This window comes from Lithohypha guttulata (genome assembly GCF_036872675.1).
Source record: "Lithohypha guttulata strain CCFEE 5908 chromosome Unknown scaffold_2, whole genome shotgun sequence".
NCBI classification, from domain to species: domain Eukaryota; kingdom Fungi; phylum Ascomycota; class Eurotiomycetes; order Chaetothyriales; family Trichomeriaceae; genus Lithohypha; species Lithohypha guttulata.
This window is the reverse complement of record NW_027042751.1, coordinates 813296-833535: the sequence shown is the minus strand read 5'-3', so window position 1 is coordinate 833535 and position 20240 is coordinate 813296. Positions and strand designations below refer to the sequence as shown.

Sequence of the window (20240 nt, the reverse complement as noted above, 5' to 3'; positions counted from 1 at the left end):
GGCAAGGGAAGCTATGTAGCTCCCTTTGAGGCATATATCGAGACTAAGAAGCTCAAAACGCTTCAGCTGAAACCGAAATACATCGTAGTGCTTCCATGACCAGAATCTAAATGCGCAGCACGATGAAGTTCCCCGGCCGCCGCTAAGGATGATAACCGTAAGCGAACGTTGCAAGAAGGTTTTGTAGAGCCCACACCCCGGACTCATTCCGTTGGTCTTCCGAGCTTTAAAATGATAACCAATCTTTTCATGGAGTGAGCCATATATCCTCTAATCGATCTTCCAGAGTTTGTGGCATCGACCTCGTTTACTTCTGCGACCAATTGCTTGCCTCGTGTCGGTCTACTGGATGCCAAGCGGACGTCACCTGGAAGCCTTCGTGAGCAGAGCCGGATTTTCCACAAGCCCTTAGCTCAATGCTTCGTCGTCGATGTAGCAATTCTAATCCTCTCCTTGCTCACCTAAATATCTATCGAGTCCTGGCACTGAGGAGGCCTACTCTCGATGCTACAGCTTGACGAAGTACTGATGTCTCCTGGTTGCACCTTGTCTCAAATCCACGTCTCACAGGTGTGGTCAACGATTTGCTAGCGAGTGTTACACTTCGTATACTGCTAGCGACAAGGACCAGAACAAAGTCCGTCGATCGTGCCACACGACTGGGTCAAAGTTTTACAGGAGAATACTGGCTTTGTGTTACCACACGCATCGTGCGACAGGCGCTCCGTAGTACGACCTCTGCACACCATCAGCCTCAACAATACTTGATGCCCTGAGTTGTCAGCATAGAATTGTCTCTTTGACCCGCAATTTAACACATGTCGACTTGTACAGGCTACAATTGCGGATAAGAATACTTTGTTTGTCAGTCACAGCAATATGCGACGTGCAACGCAAGCGTGACATGTGGAGCAGCCCGAAAATGGTCTGAAGCAAGGCTTACCAGAACATGATTGTCAGGCACAAAGTCTCACTGCTCAATAGACAGATACGCCTTTTTTTCGCGTTGCTGCCCAAGTAAGCGATGAAATGGGAACTTCTCGGCTATTCTCGGGCACTGAATCGTGAATTGACGAGTGCCAGCTATGCTTACGGAACTGGGGAAGCCTGGTCTACTCGATATTGCTGGTCAACACGCGAAAAATGTATAACGTGAAAGCTGACATTTTAGGCATTCAATATGGTAACCATTGCCCACTTGATCCGCAACGTCAAACATTGGTTTCATCGCTCGTGTCTTGTTGCGCAAGCTCTGGCCTGATCATCTTCCTGCACCTCATCTGCCTCATCCTCGTTATTGTTGGCATCGGTTGTCAGTCCACTCGTGCTTTCAATGTCCTTCTGTACTGAGCAGAAGCTCGCTTCCCTTCGACATTTGCTTGGCGGCACACTTTACATACCCACCACAAAATACGACTGGATGACGTTTGAGAGAATACACTCAGCCCCACAACAACGGCGAGTCCGCCTGACAAAACAGCCAGCGGCCTCTGGTGTCCAAGCGTGAGTAGGGTCGATTTCAGTACGTGGCCCACCTATTCCCAAAATTGTAGTACACTTTTGATATCACCATGCTATTAGAGGCTTTCTAACTACGTGGGTAGATGTTGCAATATGTTTTTACGTGGAAACGATGCTCGACTTAATGACTCCTCAAAATGTTTTCCAGCAGAAAAGCATTGCGATCCTTCGTTGTTTGACACTTTCGAGCCTCATCGAATGGTGCGGTTGCGACTTTCCGAAGATATGCAAGCACGATGTAGATCAGAAGGAATCGTCATGCATCACGGAAAGCGTCCCAGAATTGAACTTCCCTTGCACTGAAGCACTTTTTCGGTCTCGCCTGGCATACGAGAATCCTTTTCTTTGTCACGATCGCCTATATCTTGTTGGTATAGAACAGGAGCAAATCATATGACGTGGAACTACAAACGTACCGGTCAGCATGGCTTACGATCCGAAGCTGCTGCTCGATTCCCCAGAGTATTGTGTCTCACGTAGGCCATCCTCCGAAATATCGAACAAAAGGCGGCCGATCACTCCCGCTCGCTGTCAGTGTTTTGAGCCACCACAAAAGCTAGTGACTACGTATTGCTGATTTTCACTCGCCTCAACAGGGGAAGGGTAAGGATATTATCACACTGAATTCATTCCCATGACCTCCTTTCTGCTAACGCTAGATCGAATGTATACAAGTGCCCTGCACTAAGAATCGACCCGCTGTCATCGTCGAATGAGTACCTCGTCCTGCGAAGCGATTAGCTGCTCCAGGCTTTCCCCATGGGGAAGTTCAGCGGATCACAATGCAAATGTGCATTTCACCATCGCTCCCCTACTCCAGATCCACACATCCCGTGCCGGAAGTGCAGAAGCCTTCCTCAACCCACACGACTCTGGCAGGATCAGCTGAAGCAGTCTACCAGAAAAGTTATAGGATCAAACTCCTGGCTCAATACACTCCATGACCCCACCAACATAATGCCCGGGTATGGGCGTCGCTAATCGATAAACCCAGCTGAGCTTCTCTGATGCGTGCTTCGACCCACTTGTCGGCGGAACGTAAGTGGCTTGCTGCCTCAAATAGACGAGCCAGGCAGCTCTTATTCTGGTAATGCCTGACTGCTCAGGAGCATCTTCAAATCATGTTCTACGCACGTACTCGTCGACAATACGTAGCCGCGACCAGGACGGTACGTGTAGGTGTGAACGCGACACGATTGTTGCTAGGACATGAGAGACTGCGCGTCGTGTAGCTCAGGTACATAATCCACAGTTTTCTCCCAGCACAGAGGGACATTCCGTACGTGATTAAACCAAAAGCTGCTCATAGTAGTTTCATCCTACGTCCGTTTGCGTCATGACTTACGTTCAGAGAGCCGTTCTACATGCACGCAGCTTAGACCCCGCAAACTCTCCATCTTGCTTTCTCGAGCAGCACAACCTTTTACGAAAACTTCCTAATGACACGGATTATTCTGCTCTAGATATGTACATATGCATTCTTTGTAACGACTATGCTCTAATACGTACACAGCTTGTAGGACCGTGCGGGCTCGGGAAAGTCTTTAGAGGTGGTCTCTGCCAGAGTACCAACGAATATTACGTGGTGTTGACACAGTGTCGACATATGGTTGACTTGCTATCGACATGGTGTTGACATGATTTCAACACACAGTCAAAATGCAGTCAACAGCATACCGACACTGCCGAAAAGGATACGAGAACGTGATCATTGTACGATTCCCGTTTTTGTTTTAGCCCTGGCATTCATACGTACTGAGGCGAGTGAATCGGTCACGCATACACGCCTCAGCCAAACATACGTCCCCTTCTACACCTCCAATTTTGATGATGAACAGGAAAACCAACTGTTATGGTTGCGTGGCTGAAATCTTATTTCTCAAGACCCTATAATCAAGGTGGTTGATGAAGATTGCTAACACGTGAGATCAAGCAATGAGTCCAGGTCCCGCTTCCGCACCCTCGACCATCGCGTGCTCGTGTAGCTCTTGACATTAATAAGAATGAAACACCATACATATCTTCGAGAATCGCTTCCGACTCTTCGACCAAACAGTTCGTCAAAAGACGAAGATGCAAAGGATCGACTTTCTCTAGCTATACTGTACCTAGCGTTTCCGGCTCTTTCCCTTGCCTTCTACACTCGAACCAGAATGGGACTTCTGCAGAGTCGGGAATTCGTATTCGTCAGCCAGCCTCTGGCTCTCCTGCTCCGCCATACTCAGTTGCAAAGCGAATTCCATATCTTGTTCGGATGTGCTGCGGCCCAGCATAGGTGGACTGCTTTGCTGCTGTCTCAAGGGTGCTCTCTGCTTGCTCTTCTTCCCATAACGGATGGGAACGTTGTGCTCGGTGGTTTGCGGAGACTCTGCAGCAATATCGGTATCAAGCAAGCTCAAGCGAATAGCTTCCTCGAGTTCGTCGTCTATTTCTGCAGGTGCAACTGTGCTAGCAGAAGGATATGTAGCTGGTAGATTGGTGTTTCTCTTCAGTTGGTCGCTTGTATAGCTCTCTTCACTAAGCAAGGCAGCATAAGCAAGCATCTCCTCCTCGCTAATACCCTCGCCAAGCAAAGCCGTACCGAAACGGCTGCTAAGTCGTTCTTCCTCCTTCTGCTTAATTGTCTTCTCATGCTCCAGCTCGAAGCGCTCATCAGCAATGATATCCTTCAACACACCACGACCAGTGTGATGGTATTTTTGCTCCGGCGTAGAAGTGCTGCCTCTGTTGGAACGACGACGTAACTGGCCACGCTTCCTGCTCTTGTAAGCGTCTGCAGCTCCAGCACTAAATGACCAATAACGGAGGTGTGTACCCAGCGTCACCATGCCACGAAGCATGGTTGGATCAGGATCGAGAATTACGGCCCCGGCTGCATAGTAATTGATGCCAACATCTTGAACTGCTGCGTCAGCTTGTGCCATGCGTCGTCGAGCACGATCAGAGAATCGAGAATTGATAGTACGGACAGGTTCGGTCGTAGAAGCCAGCACGTCCCAGGCCTGCACTAGACCATCGTTACCACCATGGACAAGGTAAAGGGATGTCATCGCAAGTGATGAGATCTGTGGCGACCGGGTATAGATGACACGGACTGGTGCGATGGTGTTGACAATGTCAGCTGCTGGTGGACTTGCTGCTCGCATATCCCACAACATGATTGTGCCTGTGGTTGTGCCAACAGCGAACAAGCGGGCTCGATGACCTGGGATCTCGGCGGCAGTTGCAGCTAGGTTTGTCTTGCCAAACGGCGAGGTCATAGGAGATGAAGTGTCGGAGCCACCAGACATTCCCAACAAAGGGTCCTCGTTTACAGACAATACGGCAAAGTCAGAGTCGTCAACAGCTAATGCAGAAAGTTCAATGGTCTTGAGCGGTCCAAAGCTGTGGTTCGAAAGGCGCCAAGAGCTTTCAAATAGAGTATCCTCGAAATCATCAGTGCTGGAAGTTCTAGAACGAGGCGCACTGTATCCCGGGGACGACATGACACTGGATCGTTGAGATGGTGTTCCAAATATAGATTGCCGTTGAGGTGCAGCGATGGCAGGATATGCATCTTGGTCACAACTGGACAATAGCTTTGTACGGTGGCGTGTGTATCTTCTGATCGCAGCTGGCAAGTGATCTTCACCACCATGACTGACCACGAAGACAGACTCTCCTCCTCCATGGTGATCATCACCCCCATAGTCGGCAAGTAGGGACCGACGCATGTCCCAGCCATCACAGAGAGCCTGGAAGTGCTTCGGCTTGTACTTGAGAAATTGGGTCAATTCTTTGGCTTCGGCTTCTAGCTGGAAGTGGTTCAAGCCTTGAGCAGCACTAGACGATCGAGGTGTGTAGCTGCCGTCGATAGTATTGAACTGAAAGGGATCATTCTTGCCTGTACGTCGAGATAACTCAAGCATTTGCCATTCAGTAGTGCGACCAGTCTGCCAAGCCAGTCGGTCAAGTTCTGACTCGGATAGCTTGCCACGTGTATCTGGGCGAATAGGAGGATTGATCAGGTAGAAAACCTCACCTAAAGCGTTCAGGACAGTAGCCCAAATGCGCTGTCGACCAATTCTTCTAGCAGATACCTTGTGGTCGACACTGATCGCGACAATAGGCACGCCAGGACAGATAGCCCATCGTGCAGTGAGTTCGCCTCGGTCGAATCGACGGTCATAAACAGGGTTGGTGCCTATAGCATAGGCAGAGAGTACGCCAGTAGAAGATCCAGCTAAAGCTCCGAAGAGACCGTTGGTGACTTTCAGGATACCTTCTGATTTTGCAAGCCAGACTGAGGTGATGGCAGCATTGACTGGGCTCACTTCGGGAATACCATCCGAGTAGCTTGCAGGTGAACTGACCATGAGAAAGCGACCTCGCTGCTCAGCAGTGTTGGTGTAGAAAAGTCTACCGCCAGGACATGCCTCACCGTATAGCTTTCCAAAAGGCTGGCTGACATCCATGACATTGGTCATACCTACAACGTCACCAGAACCCAAGCCGTAAGGTGCCTCACCAGTATAGAGATCTGCAAAGTGTTTGAATGCCTCAAAGTCAGCTAATCCCCAACCAGAGGCTTTACCGGTTGCTGGATCACTTGACGTGACCGTTCCCTGTTCAACGGCTCCGTGAACGAAAAGTGGCTGTTTCTTGTTTAATCCCACACCAAAGTTCGCATGGATGTGGCTACCAGGATACATCAGGCCAGAATTGTACATAATGGTCGCGGTAGCCGGTGCTTTGCTCTTTTGTCCTTTATCTGTGGTCATCTGAATGGCAGGTCGACCACGAGTAAGTGATCTAAGCAGGCGTGTTCGTAGAATGTACTCGCTTCTCCATGATGCTAGAGCACTCACTCTCGTGAAAGCTCTTCGGTGTGGTTTCTGTGTCTCATCTGCAACTCCCGCAGCTGAAGATGTTTCTAAAGACTCGGAGCCAGGAAAGAAGCGAGCGAAGGCAATTCTCCATGCAGGTGGAGTGGTCACAAGCCGATGGAGCCGACTATTAACAAGGCTCATCAAGGACAATGACTCTGGTGGCAGGTGAGACAGAATATGCGTAAGAACCTCTGTAGCACGTTAATATAGATCCAAGTAATGAATGTTAAGACCAACCATTTGGCACGTCTAACAATGAGACCCCTGATCCTGGCTGACCAGAAGAAGGCACAAGCTGAAAGATCATCCCATCGGATGGTCTTCTTGGTATAGTGTTTGCTTTTTCGTAGGCGTCGATACGACTGCCAGGTGAGCTCTCTTGGGAGTCACGACCAGTGCTCACCCGGTGCAGATTTGCCCTTCGACCTCGACTCGTTGCTGAAGATACAACAGACGCGTCGTCGGGTGTATCGTCGATCGACGTGGGTTCTCTGACAGCCGACTCCTGTGAGCGACTGTCAGAGAACTGGTCTGTTGTTGAAAGGCCATGCTGATTAGTGGAATAGGACGGGTGAGTGTTCGTTGAAGTCGCGTTTGGAGGATCCTGATGAGGCGCAGATTGCATAAAAAGTCTTGCTCGAACTTGGGTCAGATACCTGGGACTGAACCAAAGGGCGATTCAGTCAAAGAAAGATTTAAGGGTGATGGACGAGGTGTCTTGTTCACGGCAAGGCCGATGTGTTCTATCTGTCTGTTGAGGGAATTTCCAGGAGAGGGCTGCCACTTTCGAGGGAAGTCACGCTCGTCACAGATTCGGAAATTGTTCGGCACAATTTGAAGCAATAACAGACACAGCCAGGCCGGCAGGCAGGCACGATGCAGGTCAACTATCTTCAATTTACGAATACATAGTGTGATGTACAGTATTGTTATACGGATTTAGCTCACACATTGCGTATACTGATTGTCTGACGATAAGTCTTTACATCTTGAGTTACGCACGATTGTTTACCAGGTCGCCAGCTCCAATCTCGTAAAATCTTCAAGTCATTACTCCCATGCATGCTGTTATAATACAATATAGTGATCCTGCATATACTCTGCAGATCGTTGCGGCGGACCACAGTCCGTGGCTATAGGAAATATTCATTCCGCCCACCTCTCGAAGGAGGCACGTGTCTCATTTCGTCCTTGACAGCGCTGAACAACTTGAAGTTGGGTTTGATATCCTCTCCCACCTCACAAACTGAGGCCATGTTACCGCATCTATAGCAGTAGTTTGGTGCACTCCACACAGTAACGACATCCTGGCTCTTGAAGTGATATTTGTAACCCTCGTTGACCAGTTGATGTGCCCGGGCAATAAGATTCAGCCCGTTGACATGGCAAAACTCCTGACTGACTCGATCGCCAAAAAGCCAGCCAGCTCCACGTGGTGAGACAGCCCAAGTTTCCACGTCTTCTGGATCGGACCAGACAAGATCACAGAAAGCACCTTCATGAGGAATCTCTTGCGCTCTTGCGACCACTCTTACTTGGTCAAGCGTCCTGATTTCCGGCGACAAGCCGCCATGGACACACAGCACTTTCCCATCAACAATCGCTCCCAAAGTCATAAAATCGAAGACCTGACAGCATGCTTTCCAGACACTTGTATTGCCATATTTCTGCACACACTCCTCATAGAAGCCATAAACTTGTGTGATCTGGCGCGACTCGTGGTTGCCTCTGACAAGTGTTATTCGTTCTGGGTATTTTGCTTTCAGACACAACAGAAGGGTTAAAGTCTCCAGAGAGAAGTAACCGCGATCGACGTAATCTCCCAGGAATACGAAATTGGCACTCTGCTTCCTCTCTGTTCCTCTAGTCATGGTCTCATCTGCATCTTGGTCTGATCCTAGCTCTGAGACGGCGGTCGAATTTACCAGGGAAGAGTCACTAACTTCTTCCAAAGGTGTTGTTGGATCCGGGTGTTGTGAGCCTCCTAGCCTTATCTTCTTCTTCAGTTTCGGGTTGGTTATTGTGGACGGAGGTTCAATATCAGCAGCTGTAATGATGTTGTCTATTGTTGTCGGGGCTTCTGGGGCTGTCTCACCAGGCATTCCGCCTGCGACACGGAAGAGTTCGAGAAGGTCGTAGAATTGACCATGTATGTCACCACAAATCGTCACAGGCGTTGCGACTGGTTGTATATTGGATTCCTCCATCATAAATTCTTTCACAATCTCGCACAACTGTTTCATGTGGTATTCTGAAAGATACTTGCAGTTCTTTGCTGCTTCCAGCCATTCATCTGGTCCTGCTGACCTTTTCAAGCGTGCAGGACCTGGTATAGGCACTTTGACACCTCCTACTGGCGCCATATTCCGCTGCTTCAAGGCCACGTTCCTATGTGGATAGTGTCGAGTATGGCGACCTGATGCTACAGTCGGGACGGTTTACTAAAGGATATATGATACGGCCGTCGTATGCAGTAATTGCGGTTTTGGCAAGAGGAGGGAAGAGCAGGGGTCGTTCAATATGTCGACTCCGTAGCTGCGCGCATCGATGTCTAGTTCTCCATAGGAAACAGGTTCGTGATCAGTAAACGGTTGTGAGAGGCGTGTGGTCGTCGTGTGCCGCCCTCGGGCTCGGAGCGCCACAGTCCGAACCCTGATCACTAGCCTCGTCCACCAGTTCGAGCCAAACATTCATCCTTCGTGATATTACTTTTCATGGACTTTTAACAGTACTTGAACAAATGCGTCGCGGAAGATTCTATCACTTTGTTGGTGTCACCAGATTGTGACAGGCAAAAACGACACAAATTAATATAACTTTGCCAATACTGGCGTAAGAACCCCATTTCAAACTCTGGCCATTCGAATATCCAAGGATCTCTACGAGAAGTTCTACGTCGAGTTTGTATGGTTCGTTATTGTCCTTTTTAGGCGATTACCTTATTTGTGACCATCTCGCGCGGTGACTACCTTTGAAGATAAAACCACGCTGCTGGTTCCAATTCACCTGAGATCCAACTACTTGGCATACCCTTGCCATTTCATTAATTCCACAGTGCACATTCGCACCCGGCTATTCTCAATACGAGACCAAATCCAACACGATGCCTGTTAACACAAAAGGACGTGGCGTATTGCCAGTGACTGCCGCACAGACCAAGAAACCTCCTAAACAACAGCAACCTCGTCCACCAGCACCCAGATTGCGACTCATCATCAGACGGCTACCTCCTGGTCTTACGGAAACCGAATTTTGGAACTGCATAGGAGTCGACTGGCAAGTTGGAAAAGGCAAGGTTGACTGGGCCGCCTATAAAGCAGGGAAGATCTCGAAAGACCTTGCTAAACCTTCACGACCCGCTCGAGCATATCTGAAGGTCAAGGATCCTTCCTACCTTGATCAGCTATCCACCCAACTCCGAATTGTCAACTTTCACGACGCGAAGAACTCTGTCGGAGACCCTTGTCTGATCGGCCCGCCATCGTTGGAGTTCGCCCCGTACAACAAGATACCAAGCACTAGGCTCAGGCACGACGGACGCCAGGGCACTATCGACCAAGATCCCGAATTCATAGATTTTCTGCAGTCTCTGACAGAACCTATCACAAAGTCTGCAGCTAACGAAGAGTCCCTGGAGGCTAGGCAAGAAAAGGCCACTATCACTCCACTCGTCCAATACATCAAAGAGAAGAAGGCCAACAAAGCCAAGGAAAAGGAGGCTGCTGTAGCTGCCAAAGCTAGTGCAAAGAAAGGACAGGAAGTCAAAGAGATGAAAGATGTCAAGGAAAATAAGGACAGTAAAGCAGCACCGCCTACGAAGCCTGAGAAGGCTATTGCAGCCAAGAAGGGTGTGGCAACCGAAGTAGACAAAGCTAAGGTGGCCAAAGCAACTCAACAGGCCATGGAATCCATCAAGAAGTCAGTCGCTGAGATCAAGGGCCAGACCACACCGAAGCAGGAGCCTAAGCCCATGGAAAAGAAAGAACTTGTAACCAATCAGCCAACACCGAAAAGAGAGCGTCAAAGAGGTGATGCCAGTGCTGCAGCACGAATCATCGGTCGTGACCTTGGCCTTGTGCCGAAGGAAGGTCGAGCTTCCAGAGGACAACGAGCTGTGACTTCTCCTGCTCCTGCCCCTGTGGCGCCTCTTACTGCCGTTGATATTAACCCGTCTACCAATTCCCCAGCGGCTGCCAAGCCCCCTCCACCACAGCCTGCTCCCAGTAATGCTACAAAAACATTGAATGTTTCACCTCAACCACCTACAGGCCCACGAAATCTTCGCAATGCTCCACCTCAGTTACCTGCATTACAACCTGTAGCGACGCTCCAACCCTCGAAGTCGAAGTCCGTACCGCAACCTTCTCCTGGTGCCAGATCAGCATTCCTCAAACATGCGAATCCTTCGCAAGGGGTAACTGAGGCTTTGCTGCGTGAGACGTTCTCGGTGTACGGCACAATTACACGATGTGAGATTGACAGGAAGAAAGGGCTAGGCTATATTGACTTTACAGAATCAGAAGCTCTGAAGAAGGCCATGAGTGCAAGCCCTATTAAGATTGGTAACGGCTCAGTTGTGGTACTAGAGAACAGAACACCTTACAAGAAAGTTTCACAACATGCTACAAGGAGCAATACCAATTCGCCGACACCTAACCCAAGCACCCCTTCGTCCCCAAGAGTTGTTCAGGCTTCCTTGTCGAATATTGCAGAACAGGCTCAACCTTCAGCCACGATCGAGCCCACACAGCCACTCGTCCAGTCCGTTGAACCTGACCCTGCTGCTATCAGAGCCTCAACCTTACCCACGACGAACGCCACTCCCGCTGCAGTGAACAAGGCTCAAAACAATGTCTTGTCGGAGAATGCCAGTCAAAGTCCCTCCTCCTCAACGGCGGCGGCACCTCCGTCAGCGCCTCGTGGCAACAATCGAGCAAACTATCGAGGTCGAGGTTATCGTGGTGGTAAAGGAGGACAGTTTCGTGGTGGTAATCGTGCCGCGAGCTCGCCTAATCCCAACGCTGCGACTAACACTCCAGCCGCGCCTGCTGCGAACGGCAAGACCTAGAAAAGCTTTCGCGTATTCTGTCGGACGATGATGGGAGTTTTTTTGACGTTCGAAAAACACAATGCCATGCGCCACGACATAACGTTGTCTTGACTATCAAGTCTGAACACGTCCGCTCTTACTGTGGCAGGATTGGCACATCGACTCAGTGGCCTGGCTTCTTGGCTTCACTCGCAGCGACGAACAAAATCGTTGCTGATGACGACGATGCATCTCGAAGATGTGCCTCTCCGAAAGTGTCGCGACCTTCACATCATATATACCACGAGTACGTCGTTGCTACAGAGACCCTGAGTGGTCGTAACCAGAGAGTGTTTGTCGTTGGCCCGATCCAGTGTACCCGACGATACTGGACGTCGCCGTTGATATGTTATTTTAGGGGCCACGAAGTCCTGACCACCCTTCTATATCATGCGGAAGGGCTTTTTCTTACACACCAGAGGGTAACACAAACGCGTCCGCAGCAGAGTGAAGAGAAACCATGCACTACATTCGCATGTTGTGATAACCCAAGGAAATTGAGTCCTTTGATCCAAGAATCGAAGTTCACAGATCCCAGTCGGTCTCCGAGCAATCCCTCTAGGCTGCAACTCGTGAATTGAATAATACGTCTGTAATGGGACGGAAGTGGTGGGGTGGATTGAAAGGGTTACGACAAGGACACGCGGATCATGCATTCTTATTGTGTATGCGCAATGTTACCCCCCACAAGAGTCCATGATGGCGCCAATATGTGATGTGCATTGATACCGTTGTTTTATCAGTCCGAGTATCGATCGTTCCACGTCCATAATTGCACTTATTCCCCTTACACCATAGCTATCAAGTCTGAGCATGCGCCACATTGTATCCTACATTTCACCTAATCCGATAGTGTAGACCAGTAACATCAGACATGCAAGCTCCCTCCTCACCTCCGACTCCTCGTGCTCTTTCTAGATGTAGTCGCCGGCTCAAACGCATCCTCATCATCGTCGTCATCATCCTCGATATCATTGACATTTCGCTGACTTCGCCCTCCTCCTCCCCCATTCCCAAACACGCTCGCTTGACTATTCGTGAAACTCAATGTACTCTGCTTGTTGCTTCGCGCTGCAGCCGCACGTGCGGCGGGTTTCCTCGTTGACGCTACAGGAACTGCTGATTTAGTTGCTGGTTTCGAGGCTGTGGTATTGTTTGTTTGGGAACCTGCTCGAGATCCTCGCGCTGACCCATTGGTTGTTGCCGTGGGTTTACTGCCTACGCTCTTCACTTCGGGGAAGAACATTGCTTGTGAGTCGGAGTCAATACTGGGACTAGCGGCGTCTTCGTCGTCGCCGTCGTCGTCATCGAGCATAATTATGTCGCTGTTGGCGTCTTCTTCCTCAGACTCTTCTTCGATTATTTTCTTGCGACCTTTGCCGCGAGTACTGGTAGTAGCGGAGGATCTTGATGCTGTCGTCTTCTTGACGGCTGCACCACCTCTCGCCCTCGTGCTTGTCGTCCCACCTCTTGCGCCTCTTCCACGTCCTCTTCCTCGTGCAGGTGCATGTGCCGGTTTTGGAGTCGCGTCACTATCGTTATCCGATTCTGCGTCGCCGTCCTTATCAGCGCCGACTGTGATGCGCGCTGCTGCCTGTTCCTCCCACGGCCCGTCCATTTCGCTGTCGTAGTCGGGAGGTTTAGGTTTGTATATAGACTTGTCGCCCGCTTTTCTTTTGATTTCTCCTTTCATGAATTGCTCTTCCAGACGGGCTCGAAAATCGGAAAATCCAGCGGTCATGTCATCATCCATTTCGTCTTGCTCTGCGTTCATGTCGACCATGGCCTGTATCTGTTTCGATAAAGAGTCGTCCACGAATAGATCCATGGCGTGCTTGTCGTCCTTCTCAATGTACTGATTTACAGCATCGCCAAAATAGTTTTGTGGTAGTATCGTCAGCGACTGCGCAGACAGGAACTCAGCCACAAGCTTGCTGACTTTGACACTCTCTGCTGTTTCTGGTCTATCCATTAACTGCTTGAGTTCCTCGGAAGCCTTCGTTCGTGCGGCTACAACAGTCCTCTTCTTGATGTAGAATTGTACGACATCATGATTGTTCGCAACTCGACCTGAGAAACGGTTACTGAAGCGTTGAGGATTCTCGAGCTCGAAGCGGAAGCCTTCGATTGACCCATGTTCAACCCGTAGTCTGATGAGTGGTAGTGGTCGTTCTTGTTCATCATTTGTGCCATCCTCTTCACGATCTGCTTCCCATTGTTGGTTAGCTTCGTCAATCAAATCGTCGACCTGCTTCATCAGCCACTCGGTAAGTCTGTGTCTATGACCTGGCTTTTCTGCAATTGCCTTGGCCTTTTCGTTCATGCCGAGGACAATCTCTTTGTACACAAATGGCCGTACTGTCTTGAGTTTGATTGGTTCACACTTCATGTTCTTGCCAGTAATGCTGAGTATGGCGACGTGTTTTGGGACTGCCTCACCTGGAGCGAGCGAAGTGGCTACAGATGAACCAGGCTGCATGACTTTGAAGGTCATCTGCGGGTTAAGTGAGGGTTCAATCACGCACTCATGCTCGTGGCCCCAAATGACAAGGTCAAGGAATTGTGGCAAGAATTTCTCCGGCAGATATGAGGTTGGACCATGAGCATGATGATTCTGGTGCACCACAGCAATACTATACCAATCATCGTCGTGTATGCTAGGCTTATGGAAGGCAACATTCTCGTCGTGAAAAGTACGATACATGCGTTCGTCTCTGACATTCGACATGCCATAGAGGGCAACTTTGGTTGAGCCTTTCTGAAGGCATACAGGTATGACATCTATCTTGTCGCTTTGACGAATTCGACCGAAGTAATTGACCAAACCTGACATCTCGAGAAGATCTAGCGCTGCAAGATGACCTTCACCAGAGGGATCGTCGTGGTTGCCATGTATAGAGAAGACTGGTATCGCGACATTAATGTTCTGATCCTCGTAGTTTGCGTGGCCAATAGTCGGATCGAAGAGTTCGGTACCATCACTAACAAGTTCCAGCTCGCAGGGCTTGTCTCCATAGCAGTTCAGACGTAGTGATCGCATTACATTGTACATAGATTTCCTGGAAGGAACGTTGTCGTGGAAAAGGTCGCCCCCAAGTAGAACCATATCAACATCTCTAACTTTGGCCAGGGTCATAATTTCATCAAATGTTTTCCACGAATCATCGCCTCGTATAGGGTCTCGCTCCGTATAGCCAACATGATTGTCGGTAGCGACAAGAATACGTATTGTGTCTGCCGTGCCATTAACTTGAGATGGCATTGTGCTTCGAAAGTCATGCAGTCATGCAAGACGGAAGTAAAAGTCGAAATCAGATTCGATGCTACAGCTGCTGTAGCATCTTTATCAAGTCTCAGAAGTGTTGTATTGCATATTGCAGAGTCGATACTACAAAGTTAGTGCTTGCATAACTCAGGCACGTATCAGGCACTAGTAGCGTCTTTGACGCGTGCCCGGATTGGAAGGAAGTGGCGCGTTTCGTGTCTCTGGTAAAGAGCCATCGGCAACACTGCCAGACTGGGATTATTCCTCTTCTCTTTACAATTTCTTTATCAAAACTTCATCAATGCTGAAACTTGGACAAAAAACACTCTTTGCATGCTCCGATAATTCAGTGAATACCTAGTGATAGTACGAATTGACAAGTAATAAAAGACGTCTATACATCTATGTCTATCTCAACGTCACCAACTCCTCCGCAGAGGTAGGATGTATAGCAACGCAGTTGTCCAAATCTTGCTTCGTGCCTCTCATTCTTACCACCACTCCGAAGCCTTGCATCATCTCATCACAACCTTTGCCTAGTATATGCAAGCCAACTATCTCTTCGTTAGGTCCTGTACAGATGACCTTGAATTGTGTTGGGTTCTTTTTCTTCTCCTCTGGTGGGTATACATCATAAAACATAGCGGAGAACTTGGTGTTGTACACCTTCAGATTCTCCTTTCCGTACTTCTTTTCGGCTTCTGATTCCGACAGACCTATGCTACCAACTTCTGGATGGGAGAAGATGACAGATGGGATGCGGTCGTAATCGAGATAGTCGTTCTTGTGCTCAGGAGGACCAAACAGGCGATTACCAAGTTTGCGGCCTGCTGCAATGGCCACAGGGGTAAGCTCCGCCTGACCAGTAACATCGCCGATTGCGTAGACACCTTCGACGGACGTGTTCTGGTATTTGTCCACAGTGATATGGCCTGACTTCCCACGTTTCATGCCGATCTTGTCCAAGTCAAGCTCTTCAATCTCGGGAGCTCTACCAATGGCCCAGAGCAACTCGTTAGTTTCCATTTCGCTACCATCGTTCATGATGAGTTTGAGTTTCTTCTCTCTAGGGTCGGTATCGTCCTTGGCTGGGTTGAGCTGGACCATCTCCTTTATGCCAGGGTGATTTCTGTGAACGTGAATGCCCATTTCTTCGTAATGATTTGTCAACGTCTCCTGAATCATTTCATCGAACTTCCGTAGGAAAGTGTTATGCCTGATGAACAGATGACACTCGACGCCCATAGCGTGCATGACACCAGCAAGCTCAACAGCAATGTAGCCACCACCCACAAAGACCATCTTCTTGGGAGGATATTTTATGGAGAAGTACTCATCAGACGATATGCCATGTTCGCTTCCCTTGATATCTTTTGGCTTCGAAGGATGGCTACCGGTAGCAACGGTGATGTGAGGGGCAGTTATCCTGAACGGTTCGCCTCCATCTTTAGGCTTGACTTCCATTTCGTGTTCGGAAATAAATGTGGCTGTTCCCTTAATCAGCTCGATGCCTTCTTTTGCCCAATTGCTCTCATATGCTCCGTTTAGGACTTTTATTCGTGCGTGGCGCTTCTCGACGAACGAGGCAAAATCCTGAGTAACTCCTTCGATGTTGTAGCCATAGTGCTTTCCAGCTGATATGGCCTCCGATATAGAGGCGTAGTTCAAGGTCATTTTCTTCGGTACGCAACTGCACATCGTCAGTGCTGTCTATCCAAGCAGCATGTCTCCTCTTACCCAACATTGACGCAACAGCCGCCAGAGAGGCCAGCGTCTATAATGGCAGTCTTCTTGCCATACCAGCCACTGGCTCTTCTGGCTGCGCCTGAGCCACCACTACCACCACCAATGACAATATAGTCATACTGCTTCGGAGTAGGGGCCATAGTGGTTCTTGTCGAGGAGAACTGCCTTGACAGACTGGTGAGGCGCAAGGCAGGTGAATTGGAAGATGAGTTCAGTGTGGATGCTCTGGATTGGGATGCGCTGAGAGGATTCGATCGTCTACTGAGAGCACGAACAGAATGTTGGACGGAGGAGAACGAGGGGCAAGACGACATGTCAAGAACGATAGAAAGTTAACGGAAAGCACAAGTGACTAAAATTCGCTACTGCAGTTGGAATATCGTCACCTCAAACACGGTACCACGGTATTTGTAATGATGCAATTTTCAACTCAAATACTGATCAATCCCGTCCGAGAGACTTTTCTGGGCCAGACACATCGTTAGATAAACCGCTGTAGGAAACCATCAAGGTTGCCGAAGACTGCCACTGTAAATTGCTCTTTCGACAAAGGTGAGCTTGATACGCATGAACAATGCATCTGTGATAGGATCTGATTACCTCATCGTACATGCTGCTTACTCCGTACTCGTGTCCACAATAGCACGTTTGAGCGCAGTTCACTATAGAACAACTGATCGCTGGGCAATACAAAGAGGATTCGGCAAATTCATGGTCATCACATATCAATACTATCATAGCTTGCTGGTCCGTGGGCCGACTTTAGGTACACTCCCAACATCGACCTGAGACCACCAAGGCCAGGCTTCTGGTGCATCGTTGACCATAGTGCCTGTAAAGTTTGGCGGCCTCTTCTCGAAGAAGCTCTTCACGCCTTCTGTATTGTCCTTACTACCGAATAATCCGTGGATGACTTTCGAGTCTAGCAAATGCGCTTCTTCGGCACTTGCTGGACCGCGATACATCATATCTCTCATGAGCTTGGTTGAGACTGTGGACGTGTTCTTCGCAATCTCATCGGCCAGCTCGAGAGCTCGTGCCAAGGTTGCTTCCGGAGTCGGGAGTATTTCAGAGAAGAGTTCACGCATCAGAGGGTGCTCGGCTGGGTAGACACTGCCAGTAGTGGTCAAGTGCAGTGCTCGGGACAGTCCTATAAGTTTTGGTAGGAAGTAATGGGAGCATGCCTCCATGATTATACCTCGTCTCGCGAACACGAAGCCGATCTTTGCTTTTGCATATGCCAACCTAATTGTTGCGGGCAGGCACATCGTAATGCCTACACCTACAGCTGAACCCTGTAGAGCGGCAACGGTGGGTTTCGAGCACTGGTGAATTGCTAAGGATGCACGACCACCCCTATTGCAGGTATTAGTGGAAGCTCTTTCAATTGAATTATACCTACCCGTCTCTGTGATCGATGTCTCTCTCACTCTTCGCTACTGCCTTAGCACCTGCCTTTGCTGCGCCCCCAAGGAAACCAATATCTAGGTCAGCGCCAGCGCAGAACATCTTTCCATGACCTGTCAAAACCACAACCCTAACACGATCATCTGAGTTTACGAGGGTATAGAAGGTCGTGATGCTCTCTTGCATCTGTCTAGTGAAGGCATTGTTGTTTTGAGGTCTGTAAAGCGTGAGGAGCAACACTGGTGTTGGTTCTTTCGAGGACTCTGGAACATGAGAAATCTTGATATGAGGGAGGTCTAGACTAGCATAAGACGCAGGAAGCTCGACTGAGTCTGACGGAGGATACATTGTGAAGTCAATTTGCAGGTAGTATATTAGCTCAGGTAGTGCAGTGTCTCACATCTAATCGTTCTGTTTGTCTGGCGAAGCTGGACTTTTGTAAATGGGCATCACGCATTTACCGAGGCAGCATTCGGCAGTGGTCGCGATTCACTTCCAGGCGATAGAGACTTGGTCCAGCAATTCTTGTGCTCTCCCTGTACATCCGGATAGCAGAAGTATTGACCTTTCACGAAACGATGTTGTGGTTCTAGTCAACCAGTTTCACACAGCGCATACTCTTGCTGAAAAGTTAATCGAGCTGCGAAGCAATGCATCGATAATGCCGAAGCTTCCCCACCTCCGATTTTCAGCTACTAGTATTGGTTGGCACAAGGCCAGGTATTCTGATGATTGCTATCATTCGTAGTCACGATGCTCGAAAACAGGAGCAGATGAGAATACGGCTCACTTGGCGGTTCCCAGACCTGTATCTCTACGAGAGCAAGACCACCGCAAGGCAAGAATGACAGTATCTCGCCTATCTGGAAGGAGCTCGCATTGACGGCGGCTTGCTTGCATCATAGGTTCATGGTCGTCGGTTACTGCAGGATAGACCGATGTCAGCGACTCGATGTGAGAGATAACGAGAACCTTCAGTTTGATGAAGCTGAGTTGAGGTCAACACGCACGTAATGTCGCATGGCACGGCTGTAGGACCACGCAATTCAAGTCCTGACATAGACAGCGCAGTAGCAGAATTAGCCATATGTGCGGTTGCCCGTAGAGTTCGTCATTGAGTGAGGTAGTGAATTGACAGGAACGACTGATTCAGGGCAGCGTGTTTGTTGATGCCTGCAGATCAAGACAGACATTCTTGTTGCGCTTGATGTGCAAGGGCCACTGGCACCACCTCTCTATCCCAGGCGCGTATGTCTCTGCTCATCGTACACCTTTCATCGATCGCTGAGTGGTTGCGAGAACGAAGTCTAGTCTATGAAGACCGGATGGCAAGGACATGGTTGCACAGCAAGTGGAGGAGTCCTCATCCTGTGTTCAACTGAAAGCAACTTTGCAGCACAAGAAGGATATTGAAATGAGACAGCTAAGTTGTGCGACTCTCACCTTGATTCACTGCCCTCTCTGGCGACAGCGGCACATGAGAAGAACGACATACTGTACTTGAATAGCATGACACAAAAAAAGCTGGAAAGCTGGAAGCGCCTGAAACAGCCGAGTTGTGGGTCAGCCAAAGCCAACCACAATAGTGATTGGTCAGTTTTCACGTTGGCTAGGAAACCAACCACCAGACATCGATATCAGCTCGTCTTATCTCGTGGTTCAGCCGCCACGACAAGGAATAGGTAGTCGGAACGGATATGAATGTGCTCTGGATCTCGAACTCGACTGGCTCTCTTGGCGAACTATATTGCCTGGTCAACATTGTATACGATGACCCAAGTGGAGCGTGTCAATTCAGGTGGGCGATCCAGGGTTTCTGAGCACATGGCATCTTTGCAAGAGGCGACTTCTCTAGGAGGTACAGATGCTGCTACGCAGGGTGCGTCCAGTGTTGACAGCAGTCCTGCGGCATCTTCCTGGAATTCATGTTTAAAATGACAGTATCGCAGATGCTCACAACAGATTGGCAGACTTTCCTGCCGCTCGGAAAATTGTACTTGACTTCACGTACATGTGGAGCGCAATCCACATGTCGGCTTCGGCTGTTTCATGTCGAGCTGGTCACTCATAGGTTGACCGAGCAATGGCACCGGGATATCTCTGCACTAGTGAAAGCCAAATTCACTCAATGGTGGTTGGTATTGGAACCAGCCAATGGCTATACTCACTTCCGGAGCTAACCATCCGTTAGCGTATCGTCTTCGAAGACTAAGTCCTCCTGCCTCCTACTAAGCTGCTGATAGCTCGCTAGCCTCCTGCCTTTTGTTGAGCTTACTTGCCTTAGCTTGTCTTAGTCTCTTTCCGACCACACGAACATGGCAATTAGCACATGGCGAAGAGGTTG

General features: G+C 49.3%; 6 protein-coding genes across 6 annotated transcripts; 1 reads left to right on the top strand and 5 right to left on the bottom strand.

The window, feature by feature from the left end:
- Positions 1-3629: 3629 nt before the first annotated feature.
- On the bottom strand, positions 3630-7014 carry LTR64_002415 (uncharacterized protein; the record flags this gene model as incomplete). The annotated part of the gene is made up of 2 exons (XM_064896785.1): positions 3630-6580; positions 6627-7014. The coding sequence occupies 2 exons, from the start codon at positions 7012-7014 to the stop codon at positions 3630-3632; spliced, it is 3339 nt and encodes a 1112-aa protein (XP_064755735.1).
- A 508-nt stretch (positions 7015-7522) lies between these two features.
- SIT4_2 (sporulation-induced protein) lies at positions 7523-8752 on the bottom strand (the record flags this gene model as incomplete). Its single annotated transcript, XM_064896784.1, has 1 exon — positions 7523-8752. The coding sequence occupies one exon, from the start codon at positions 8750-8752 to the stop codon at positions 7523-7525; it is 1230 nt and encodes a 409-aa protein (XP_064755734.1).
- A 543-nt stretch (positions 8753-9295) lies between these two features.
- LTR64_002413 (uncharacterized protein) lies at positions 9296-11457 on the top strand (the record flags this gene model as incomplete). The annotated part of the gene is made up of 2 exons (XM_064896783.1): positions 9296-9298; positions 9445-11457. The coding sequence occupies 2 exons, from the start codon at positions 9296-9298 to the stop codon at positions 11455-11457; spliced, it is 2016 nt and encodes a 671-aa protein (XP_064755733.1).
- A 910-nt stretch (positions 11458-12367) lies between these two features.
- Positions 12368-14740, bottom strand: MRE11 (meiotic recombination; the record flags this gene model as incomplete). The annotated part of the gene is made up of 1 exon (XM_064896782.1): positions 12368-14740. One exon carries the CDS (start codon positions 14738-14740, stop codon positions 12368-12370), a length of 2373 nt encoding a protein of 790 aa, XP_064755732.1.
- A 411-nt stretch (positions 14741-15151) lies between these two features.
- Positions 15152-16629, bottom strand: GLR1 (Glutathione reductase; the record flags this gene model as incomplete). The annotated part of the gene is made up of 2 exons (XM_064896781.1): positions 15152-16433; positions 16481-16629. 2 exons carry the CDS (start codon positions 16627-16629, stop codon positions 15152-15154), a joined length of 1431 nt encoding a protein of 476 aa, XP_064755731.1.
- A 594-nt stretch (positions 16630-17223) lies between these two features.
- LTR64_002410 (uncharacterized protein) lies at positions 17224-18244 on the bottom strand (the record flags this gene model as incomplete). Its single annotated transcript, XM_064896780.1, has 2 exons — positions 17224-17845; positions 17892-18244. 2 exons carry the CDS (start codon positions 18242-18244, stop codon positions 17224-17226), a joined length of 975 nt encoding a protein of 324 aa, XP_064755730.1.
- Between the last annotated feature and the right edge of the window lie 1996 nt (positions 18245-20240).